This window comes from Aethalodelphis obliquidens, unplaced genomic scaffold (genome assembly GCF_003676395.1).
Source record: "Aethalodelphis obliquidens isolate GAN/ISIS:26980383/991018 unplaced genomic scaffold, ASM367639v1 scaffold13, whole genome shotgun sequence".
Lineage (NCBI taxonomy): Eukaryota > Metazoa > Chordata > Mammalia > Artiodactyla > Delphinidae > Aethalodelphis > Aethalodelphis obliquidens.
This window is the reverse complement of record NW_020837957.1, coordinates 29,938,044-29,950,072: the sequence shown is the minus strand read 5'-3', so window position 1 is coordinate 29,950,072 and position 12,029 is coordinate 29,938,044. Positions and strand designations below refer to the sequence as shown.

General features: G+C 46.6%; 1 protein-coding gene across 1 annotated transcript; it reads left to right on the top strand.

Moving 5' to 3' along the window:
* Positions 1 to 816: 816 nt before the first annotated feature.
* Positions 817 to 11,646, top strand: F3 (coagulation factor III, tissue factor). Its single transcript, XM_027114385.1, has 6 exons — positions 817 to 1,066; positions 2,150 to 2,261; positions 6,145 to 6,335; positions 8,136 to 8,314; positions 9,159 to 9,318; positions 10,647 to 11,646. The coding sequence occupies exons 1-6, from the start codon at positions 967 to 969 to the stop codon at positions 10,781 to 10,783; spliced, it is 879 nt and encodes a 292-aa protein (XP_026970186.1). The 5' UTR covers positions 817 to 966; the 3' UTR covers positions 10,784 to 11,646.
* The last annotated feature ends 383 nt before the right edge of the window (positions 11,647 to 12,029 follow it).

Here is a 12,029-nt window from a genome sequence, read left to right as displayed (position 1 = left end):
CAGATGTCACCTTGGAATTCTCCCAGAGGCAAAGTGCTAGATTTGGGGCAGTTCTTCCTCGGTCACTAACCCGAGGTGGGCTGGGTTGTGCCTGAGCTGACTGAACTTCGGACCCGTAGAAGCACCTGCATTGGCACCATCTCATAGGATGCACCCAGGCTAAGGGCCCGGGGAGGTAGGCGAGCCAGGTATCATTGGCTTCGGGGCGAAAGCCGAAATCACAGCTAGGAGAGGGCTCTGCTCCTCGTCACGCTGTTACTGGGCTGCAGATTCCAAGGCTCAGCCTGACGCGCGCAAAGCGCCCGGGAAATGCCCTGGGGGCCGGAGAGGAGCCCGGAGCCAGTACTTTCTATTAAACTCGGTAAGTACTGCGCTCCCGCTGGCGGGGACACTGCATCGCCAAATGGAAGGGAGGGTTCCCTCTCCTCCACCTCGAACTCCTTCCAACCGCCACCTTTTCCTTCCCAACAGACCTGCCGCCCATTCAGGCGGACATCTGGGTCGGTGGCCTGAGGGCCAGAGCTGGGAGTCAGGGGGTCTGGGCGGCTGGGACTCTGGTTCCCCTCAGCACCTGGAGCCGCCAGTGGCTGAAGGACACTCGCGCTTGACGGCCGATTGAATCACGGGTGAATCAGCCCCTGCAGGGTTTCGGAGTTTCCTACTGGGAGGAGGCGGGGCCGGGGTGTGGATTCGCCAGAAGCAGCCCAGGGAGGCTGCTGGAGCCTGGCTGGGGGCGGGGAGTCGGGAGGAGGGGCGGGGGCGGCCGTAGGGCCTGCGGAGGCGCGGGCGTGCGAGGGGCTCTTTAAAGCGCGCCGGGCACGGGCTCCCACAGACTCGGGGTTCCTCGCGCCCCTCCTGCTCCATCCCGCAGCCCCAGGCGCCTCCAGTCCAACCTCAGCAGCCTCCCCGCCTCCCCAGCCTCCGGGGCGCAAGGAATCCTCCCGACCTCGCCGTCAGCTCGTGAACATGGCGACCCCCACCGGGCCCCGGGTACCCTGCTACGAGGCCGCCGTCGCTCGGGCGCTCCTATTCGGCTGGGTCCTGGTCCGGGTGGCCGGAGCCACAGGTGAGTGGTACCCTCTCCCCCACCCCCGAGCCCTGGGGCCCGCCACCGGGAAGAGGGAGGACAGTCCTGGCTGGCAGCAGGCTCGCCCTGCCGCCCTGAGGTGCCACCCGCCCGGGACCCGCCGCCCCTTCTGCTAGAGATGCTTGCTCGTGGCGTCCAGCGTTGCCTAAGTGCGTTCGGGGCTCTCGCTTGAAGTTTAGGAAAAGAGCTTCCCAGGGAGCCGACACCTTGAAGGTGGTGGGACGTGGCTCCTCACCTGCACGGGTCGGCGTGCAATGTTTGAATGTTATCCTTCATTATATATGCACTTTCCATAATAAAAAGCGGCTCTCGGTCTTATCTTGATCGTCTGTGTTTTAGATTGCGCTAGAGGCAGTCCCTGCAAAATGTCGCTTGGACTGGAGCAGGCACCACATTGTGCATGCCCTGTAAGCCTGTTCTGTGTGCGGGCAGGGCAGAGGCTGATCTGCTGAGAACTGGCCAGGCAGACCTTAACACTAAGGCATCCTAACCGAATACATCCGATGGTGTTAACAGGCTTAACGGATGCATGGTTGTCTGTGGAAGTTTCAGTATAGAGACATTTTAGATACAAATGAAAAAAGTCAAGGTTTGGGTTTTTTATTGGATGCAGTCCTAACTCTTCTTACACATGTGGGCTTTGTCCTTTAACGTAATTTATGGAAAACCCTTCCTAGCCGGCTTTCCCTGCTAAGTTGAACCTGGAGTCCTGCCCTTCCCGAGTTGGGCCGTGGACACCCTGGGCCACTGATGGCTCCTGGGCTGTGCTTCCAGGTCATTATCACAGGGCTTTCCCCCATGAATAATTTCAAACAAGGGTTTCAAGATCCTTGTGTGTTTCCTCAGATTACCCGGTCAATCTTGCCATGAGGAAATTCTGGGTTTAGGAAAAAATTGCAGATTTTTTCTTGTAATTCAGTTAAAGCTTTTGTGATTGGAAAAATATTAATGTGAGGTTTATGATGGTGTTGGGGAGTGGGAAGCTGTTTTATACCATCAACATGAAATCGTGTGCTGAGAAGTTCATGTAAACATTAATAGCTGTTTCTCTGTTGTTTAAAGGCACTACAGATGTAGCAGTAGCATATAATTTAACTTGGAAGTCAACTAATTTCAAGACCATTTTGGAGTGGGAACCCAAACCCATCAATCATGTCTACACTGTTCAGATAAGGTAAGCCAGGTACCAAAAAAGAAAAATAAGATTTTTGCTGTTTCCTGTGCTGAATATAAATGTCTTTAAAGCTGATTGATGGATGAGATTATTTAACAGATAACAAAGAAGAGGGCGTTCATCATAATTTGCTGGCCAGAGCCATACTCTGTCAAGCCTGCAACATTTCCAGACCTTAAACTGATAGAACATTTTAATTGTTTTTGGAGATGATGGGGAAATTTGTAAGTGGAGTATAAACTATGGATAGGAGAACCTTCTTGAGCAAGCCACGGTGGCACTGATCGCTGATAATTCATCTCATCTAAGTACACAGCTTTTTCCGTGCTGTCTAGACTGCTAGCGGGATTTAACATGTTAGAGAAGAGGTGGGGAGGAGTTTGGATGTATACATTGCCTTTAAACAGTGTTTGATTCATTAATCTTTGGATTCATGATTCAAAATTCGGTTGCATACATGATCTTGGAGGGGGTCAAATTCATGACTCACTGAGTGGGAACGGAATACTCCTCTGTCTGCACCCTGAGCTGTCAGGGCTGCTCTGCTCATCCGTCCCCATCCCTGATTGGCAGCTGTCCCCAAGAGCCCCTAATTCAGCATATTCAGTCTCAATGTCCTCTTTTTGATGGTTGTCACCATATTCTTAGCAAGTTTTTGGTTTCTGAAATGTTCTAGGAAGCTTGGTAGAGCTCTTATTAAGTAGAGGAGAGCAGCTGTGGAAATTAACACTGCTTGTAAAAGGCACAAAAGTATCGCTGGCTAAAATTAAAGGTGCTTTGCCATTTTGTTTAGCTTGTGCCAAGCCTTTTGTAGCATTTGGAATGCAGCTGCTAAGTATGGAGTGGGGCTTTTAGGTGGTTTTTTGTTTGTTTGTTTGTTTTTCCAAAATCAACTTCATGACAACCATTGCCAAGGCAACACGGAAGAGAATTTGTGTGTGCATGCGTGCTTGTATAGATACACAGAAAGATTTAAAGGAATTTCATAACTCGAGGTAATAATTACTATTATGGTCAAACTTGTCAAATCAGATTCTACTGGTTGAGAGTTAGTAATTCCACTGATACAGAGCTGAAGTTTACCTTAGTAGATGCTTTCCTTCTGGGTAGTGAAAATAAGATTTTAGGAGGAATGCTTACCTCCGAAATATATTAAGTTTGGTGAACACGAGGAAACATATTTCTGAGTTACCAGCTTTTGAAACATAAACCTTTGTCAACTCAAAGTTCTTGGACTTTGCAAGGCTGTTGTTACATAAGTGGACGCAGTCCCCTTGTGCAAACATCCTAGTGCAGAGCTGCCTCTTGAGGGCGCCCGCGGACCCGGGCTGGGGGTGGTTCCCGCCGCACCGGCCGTCTCCACACCTGTGCTGGAGGACGTGTGAGCAGTCCCTCGCCCCTGCCGGAGACCCGCACTCTTCGGCGACCAGCCCACGGGTAAATGGGATTCCTGGGTGAAGGGACCGTAGCAATCATTTTATAGAAGAGGAAACTGGCCCTGGGAAGGTGAGGGACTTATTCATGACTGCGCTGATGGGGCTCGCCCAGCAGGGTCCGGTACCACGGTCTACCCAGTGACGCGCACCACCACCCCTCAGTGGGTCTCCCTCGGGTCTGATGTGGGGCTCCAAAGCCGGGAGGAGGAAAGAAAGTCATTCCCACTGGTCTCCTCAGTGCGCCTTCCTCCCTCCCGGTTTCTTTCCCTAGAGAAAGCGTCTTAACCTGCTGCTCCTCCTGACCCACCCACCTCACCACCAGCTAGTCCTCAAACACAGGGTGCCGCTGCTGTGTCTGAAGCCCCTCCTTGGAGCGCCAACTGCCTTTTTCCCCTTTGGAAATGTTCACCGGTGGTTGCAAAGTGTTACTGGCTCAAGCCTTAGCACCGACCATCCCTTGTAGTATTGATTCCATGAAACGTTCTGAATTCTAAAACAGAACTCCCCAAGCTTGTAGAAATCAACTTGCTTCTTAATTGGTGAGTCTGGATTCTGTTGGGATTTTTTAGAAGTTCAGGCGGAACTTTTATTATTTCCAAATCAGGAGATTTTGCAATACCCAGAGGAACCTTGGAGGCGTTTATATTGTTCATGCTGATTATAGCATTCAGAGGAAATGAACTGCAGAATTGCCCCTTCCTAACCTGTTCACAGCACTTCATGGCTTTATTACTTTTGATGATTTAGTTGCTTGTGCTAAATTTTGTCAGAGGACTGTGGTTGCTACTGTGAGCTGGAAGGAACCAAATGCTATCTCTCAGACAGAGTATAGCCTCAGCACCCAGCAGTGTTGCTCTTGTTATCTGAACCATTTGTTTGCCATAGCAGTGGAGAAGAATCATCAGGTTCTCATTCACTTTTTAAAATAGAAATGATGTAATTTAAAAAAATGCATTCTGGTCATTCTGGAATTAAGACTGCATCTCTACTTTTATCACAGAAAATTAGAGAAATCTAAGAGTATGTAAACTGATATTTCTGTATCAATCTTTATTTGTGAATTTAAGGACCAAGAGTGTGTTTACTCACACCCTCTTAGCCCGATTACTTAGTTCAGACTTTTAAAAAAATACTTATTTGTGGTTCTCATGCCTGGATTTAGACAACTGAATCCATATGGCAGCTTGTTTTCCCCCGGTTCAACCTGGAAATGTAAACCATCTAATATCCAGCAAGGCCTGGCCATGTGCAAGCCCTAAAGCCCCACTGCGTGATGGGGGAGCACAAGGGTGTGGAGCCCTGGTACCACCCTCACCTTAAGTGCTTTAATGAGATGTCAGTGCTGGGGGATGGGGAAGGGAAAGATCAATTCTGAGCAAGGAGATCTGGAGATTCCTGCAGAAGGTGGGATTGGAACGTGGCCTTGAATGAAGGGTAGGGAACGCTAGTGGTTGATGATGGGGAAGGTCAGGGTAGCTGTCAACTTATGTGGGACAGATGTGTGTGGATCCAGCTGCAGTGACATTTGTCTAGGAATTGTCTTGGTTCTGTAGAATAATTTCATTTTTAGAAGCTCTTTATATCATTTCAGGATACTTTCATTTTTGGCAGTACTTTAAATCATTTCCTCTTCAATGACATCTTACAAAAGAAAGCTCTGTCTTTCGTCAGATCTGTCTCTTAGTCTCAGACTTTGACAGATAACCACCTGTATTGTTGCTCTATAGTTTTTGACAGCACATCTTGTGAAAGTGAGGGGGGCATGTCGTATAATGAGAGGAACAGACCCAGCTCTCACTGCATAAGCTGTGAGACCTTGTACAAGTTACCTAGCAGCTCTGTGCTTCAGGGTCCTCATATGTGAGGAAGATCCAATACCTTCTTGGAAGGATTATACCAAACAAAGTAACATGGCTGAGGGTCCAGTACAGTGCCTGGCTTATAGTAGATTCAATAACTGTTAAATAACCACACCAAGAATGGTCACAATAGAATGTAATAAGATAGAATATATTACATAGAACATAGAATGTGGTACACAGAATATAGTAAGTGGACTGTAATAAATAATTGGGTCTTGATGGAAAATTGCCCTTTATCCCACATAGTCATGACAAATCATCTACATTTTAAGGAAGATATTTAACAGAACGGTTCAGAGCACAGACCCAGTAGTCAATTGCTGTCTGGCTCAAAATCCAGCTGTGTGACGTGGAGCTGGTCACCCAGTCTCCCTTTGCCTCCATTGCCTTACCTGTAAGAACAGAGACAATTACAGAGCCACCCGCAGGTTGCTGTGAGGATTCAAACTCATCTGAAGTGCTCAGCGTACCAAACGCCTCCTCGGGATCGCTTGTGGGAAGCTGCTATCGTAACAAGGCACCCCAGCCAGAAACCAGTTTGTCTTGTTGGATGCAAATCATAATGTTCCATTTCTCTTCCTTCAGCTCTAGATTAGGAAATTGGAAAAACAAATGCTTCTACACAACAGACACAGAGTGTGACGTCACCGATGAGATCGTGAAAAACGTCAAAGAGACATACTTGGCCCGGGTCTTTTCCTACCCATTGGATGCCATCGGTTCTACTGGGGAGCCTCCGTTTACCAACTCCCCGGAGTTCACACCTTACTTAGAGAGTAAGTAGCTCGGTTTGTAGTAACCGTTCATTCTTGTTTTAAAAACTTCTGAATATTCTTGTGAGCTTGTGACCCTTAGGAGCCATGATGTAAGAAAATATTTATCCATAAACACGTCTTCTTTCTCAGAGACTGGTAAGTGCCACAGGCCTCTTCGCTCATTCCGGATGTGGCAGGAGGTTCACGGAACGTGAACTTTGGAGTTGATAACAATGTCATCAAGTAGGTTTCTCCACCAGTCTGTCCCCAGACCCTACCAGTAACTGGCTGGATGAGGGGCAGGGAGTAGGAAATTCACCAAGCCTGGGGTTCCAGTATTTCCCCATATATATTTAGGAGATTCTATATACCTCGCTTCTGAATTTTCAGAAGTCCCAGTTGAGGGTTTTTCACAGATGGTCACGAGTCCATGGGGAGAGTTCCGTCTCCCTCCAATCTCATCATCGGGCTTGCTGACCTTTCTAATCGCTTGACCATGATCTGAGTCCTGTGATGTGCTGCCACTTGCCGGGCCAGCTCCCGTCCTGCTTCCTTCATGCTGGTCTTGAAAACGCAGAATGCTTTTCTCCCCAGCCTTTGGCCCAGTAAACTGACTTGAGCGTCTACTAAGGGAGAGCAGAGGATTCCTGCCAAGTAGGAGACGTAAATTTTTTGTCACGGCTATGGTTCTGAACTAGGTATTTTAAATAAACACATGTAGCACATTGAGAAGAGTGAAATCAGCTGCTCTAGCAAGAAGACTTGGAATGAAAGTGTTGTGTTATTGGTGCTTTTATATTTACCCTTCTGACACCCAGAGGGGAGTTTCTCAAAGCAGGGATGGAGAGAAGGGGCCAGAGGGACAGGCAGCCGCCTTTCCCCTTAGCACCTACTTTGAGGGTGGAAATAGGCCCAGCCTCACCCCAGGTGAATCTGGCTGCCTGGCTTGAGCCCCCGTGTGCCAGAGCCCGTCTTCAAACTCCCCTAGTGCTTCTACCTGTGTGCCTCTCCCAGCACTTAGCTAGAGTAGCGACCCTACCCACAGCCGCCTGCAGTAACTGCAGGGTCATTGACATTTATTCTCCCTCCACTGGCAGCATCCTCATGATTCCTTTTTATAGTTCTTGAGTTTTTTGTCAGCCACTGCAAATCCTTTTTCGGTGCAAGAGGGGAAATAGTTTATTTATTTATTTATGTGCTCACACACACACATACTTGCACATAGTTCCTGTTAAGTTATCGGGATTTGTTTTACTGTCCTTCAACCAAAGCACATGAGATAATTGAGCCATCAAAGAGACCTGGTGGTTAAAACTGGTTCCTTGAGGTACCAAAGACAGACATTTCTTGGGCTTTCCCACAGCCTCTACTTTATTGTATGTAAGATCTGGAACCTTATGCAGTTGGTTAACCACATGTGGCTGCTGAGCACCTGAGATATGGCTAATGCCCTAAGTGTAGAATACATGCTGGATTTTGAGAAAGATCTCCAAAAGTTTTTATACTGATTAAATGTTAAAATGATAATATTCTAGCCATATGGGGTTAAAAGAAATATATTATTAAGATTAACTTCACCTGTTCCTTTTTACATTTTCTAATGTGACTCCAAGGAAACTTAAGGTGACATCTGTGGCTCCCACTACATTTCCGCTGGACAGCACTGCTGTAGAACGTCTCGGGGCCCAGCTCTGGGGCTAGGGAGTTGGTTCTATGAGCTGTTTCATGAGGGATGACCAAGTTGTTATTAACCGTGATTAATGGGATTCTACGTTGTCTAGAATTCTTTGATTCCAACAAAGCTCATTTTCTGTGTTTTAGCAAACCTTGGACAGCCAACAATTCGGAGTTTCGAACAAGCTGGGACAGAACTGAATGTGACCGTACAAGATGCACGTACCTTAGTCAGAGTGAGCGGCACATTCCTAAGCCTCCGCGATGTTTTTGGCAAGGACTTGAATTATATACTTTATTATTGGAGAGCTTCAAGTACAGGAAAGGTGAGCGCTCTTTTGTTTTTATGACTCGTTTTAAATTGTAGATCCTTGATTTTACAGCCTACTTCTTTTCCAACTCAAATATCAGAGAGGACAGGGTGGCGGAGTGGGAGGGGCCGCTGTCCTGGTTTTACCTGTGACTTCCAGCTGCCTTGGTCAGGGCCTCCTCGGATACTCAGGTTCCTCAGCCAGGGGGCTGGACCAGTCATCTCCAAGGTTCCCACCAGCTTCCTCATTTCTTCCTCTACGGAGGATCCCAGAGACAAGATTTGTTTTCCATTCAACAATTCATACTTCATTCCTATTTTCCTTTACTGCAGACTTTTTAAATTAATTAATTAATTAATTAATTTTTGGCTGTGTTGGGTCTTCGTTTCTGTGCGTGGGCTCTCTCTAGTTGCGGCGAGCGGGGGCCACTCTTCATCACGGTGCGCGGGCCTCTCGCTATCGTGGCCTCTCTTGTTGCGGAGCACAGGCTCCAGACGTGCAGGCTCAGTAGTTGTGGCTCACGGGCCTAGTTGCTCCGCGGCATGTGGGATCTTCCCGGACCAGGGCTCGAACCCATGTCCCCTGCATTGGCAGGCAGATTCTCAACCACTGCACCACCAGGGAAGCCCCAGATATCTTCTAAAGGGGCTAAAAACTGGGTTGGATGTGCCCAAACTGGATATCTTCATCCTTGGGGAAAAAAACATCCTTAGCAGTTATCGGGGGAACTTGATGAGCCAACTCACTTCCAATCCTTTATGTCAGATGTGTCCATGTAGGCTTTAACTACCACAGTGACTTAGTAAAGGGGGCAGAATTCACGGAGCCCAGATGAATAAAGGACTCTGTCTTTTAACAGAAAAAGGCCACGACGAACACTAATGAGTTTCTGATTGATGTGGATGAAGGAGAAAACTACTGTTTCAATGTTCAAGCAGTGATTCCATCGCGAAGAGCTAACCAGAAGAGTCCAGAAAGTCCCATCGAGTGTACCAGCCAAGAGAAAGTTCTGTCCACGGGTGAGTGGCTCTACCCCTGCCATGTGGGAGGGAGGGAGGGGTGCCTTCCAGGACGAGGATGTACTTTCTTCAGGGGAAAACTGCCTTGGTTTTTTGTGGTTTTGGGGGTACTCATAATTTTAGGCATTTAGAGATGTTTCTATGTTGTTCCCTTGTATTAGCAAGTGTTTTTCTGAGCACGTACCACGCGCTAAGCTCTCTGCTGAGCCCTGGGCCCATGGTGCATGTTTAGGATTTAGCATCAAATGCAGATTTCTCTGAGCATTTCTTCATACTTAAATTCTGATTTGGGGAGCTTGGGGGGAGCTTCTGGACCAGTTGCAGCAGCACCTGATGCACATTTATGAGCACCTACTGTGGGCTGTTTCCACAAAGGTTTTAACCCACGAAGGGAAGGGACTGAGTCTATCAGGTATACCACGTGCATGTGTGTGTCCCTGGCCGGCACGTGTGTGTGTACATTATGTGCCACACCAGGGCCCTGACACCAAGTGAGGAGTGGATCTTATCTGGAGATGCCATGGAGGCTCAGACACGTGCATGAGGGTGAGAGCCCAGGAATCTCCCACCAGGCTTGAGCGGGTAGTGCTCTGAGTACTTTTGGGAACAAAAAGTCAAAGGATAGCAATAATGACCTAGTGCCTTGTTAAGATGTAATTTAAGCCTTTTAAAAACACTTAAAATTCCCTCCTGTTTATTGACACTGACAGAAGGAAAGGGCTCTCTTTCCCTCTGGTTCTGCACCGTCTGGGCCCTCATACCCACAGCCCTCAGGTCCATCCTCCTAAAGCCAGCTTGAGTTCCGCTGCTCTCTGACTTCATGCACACCTAGATCGCTGCTTCCCCTGCCTCTTATCTATCTGCTGAATTGGGTCCTTTGAGAATGATTTCAAATGCCACCTCCACCAGGAAGCCTTCTTATTGCCCCAACCAGTTATCTCTTCTTTACTTGAATTTTGGTAGTGCTCTGCATCTCTCTTTGCACTGAGAGTTCAGCTTCTATAATCGTTGCCACCAAACTCAGCATCATTTTCAGCCACTTGTTTCTAACAGCCGTTCTTGCTTCCGTCTTCATGCATCTTTCTAGACTGTGAGCATTATCCAGTTTATTAAATCGTTTTCACCATTGTCAATTGCCCGCAAACATCTAGGGTTTGACAGATTCTTTCCTAATCGAAATGGGTTGTGGTGGAAAGAGCGCAGGAAAGAAATTTCAAGTTACGCAAAAACAGGATGGTGTAATTTGGGGTTATGCCTTCAGTTCTGCCCACTGATAAATGGGATTCAAGCTCTCTCTCTGAGTTGACTTGGTACCTTTTATTTTTCAGAAATGCCCTTCATCGTTGTAGCAGTGATGCTTGTGGTCATCATCTTCATCATCGTCCTGTCTGTGTCTCTGTATAAGTGCAGGAAGGTGAGAGCAGAGCGAAGTGGGAAGGAGAGCTTGCCCCTCAATGTTGCATGAAAGATCCTGCTCTTGGATCTGCCAGCTCTGCAGAACTCGTGTTGCACTGTGACCAAGAACATTTAAGGCAGTAGAATACATGGAAACACAAATGAGTGTTTGAAGCTTAGAGACCCTTGGGCTCAAAGAAAGCTCTTATCTGACCTGTTCTCACGATTAGCATTCTGGTTTCAACATCAGCATTAGACACTTTGGGACGTAATGAGCGGTACAACCAATTCCAGGTTTTTTAAATTTCTATTTTAATGCTGCAGCACCTTTTGCACATATCATGCTCTAGACTGTATATTTTCTACACTCAAGTTGAAGCCAGATCATCTAAGGAAAAACAAATGAACAAATGCCCTAAAAAATCCTGGGTGGATTTTTGGAGAACTTTTGAGAGGCCGACTTCAAACCATGTGGGAGAGTAAAATGGAAACTGGGTGGACTTTCTAACGTATGTCTGTCCTTTTGTAATATGGTGTTTAGGGTTTTTTTTTTTTTTTTTTTGAGTACTTTTGGAGGTTCGAAACAATTAGCAAACAACATTTATATGAATGTGTTAAAAGCAGAAGACTTGTATTTGGGGCACATTCGTAACATGCATTACAGTTTAGCACTTTAACTGACTTAAATGCTGTTGATGAAACACTTGACAGATAGCTGTATTTTTATAAGACTACTATACCAACAGATTACATAGAGTTTAAGATTTAAGGTACTTCACACTTTATGGTCAACATTGTACATATTTATAATTTGAAAAAAGGTTTTATATATGGGGATTTTCTATTTATAGAGGTAATATTGTTTGTATATATTGAGATTATTTATTTAATATACTTTTATATAAATAAAGGTAACTGGGAATTGTGACTATTTATTATATCTTATTTATCTTATTTAGTTATTATTTATGGTTTGGCCTTTGTATTAGTTGGCTCTGCTGCAGTAACAAATGACCCTGGAATTCTCAGTGGCTTATGACAATGGTATCTTTACATTACACTTACAGTTTGGTGGCTGTGGATTGACTACAGCTCTTCTTAATGTCTTCTCATTCTAGGACCAAAACCAAAGGTGAAGCCCCTATTTGGATCAGGGCAGAGGGAAAAGCAAAAAACTAGTAGAACGGGCAGCCATGTCTTCAAGGTTTAAGCCTCCTCCTAAAACTTCCACTCCAGAGTGGCTCAGTGTCACTTCTGGTCACATGCCACTGGCCTAAGCAAGACATATGACCAAGCCTGATAACACTCTGCCTGCC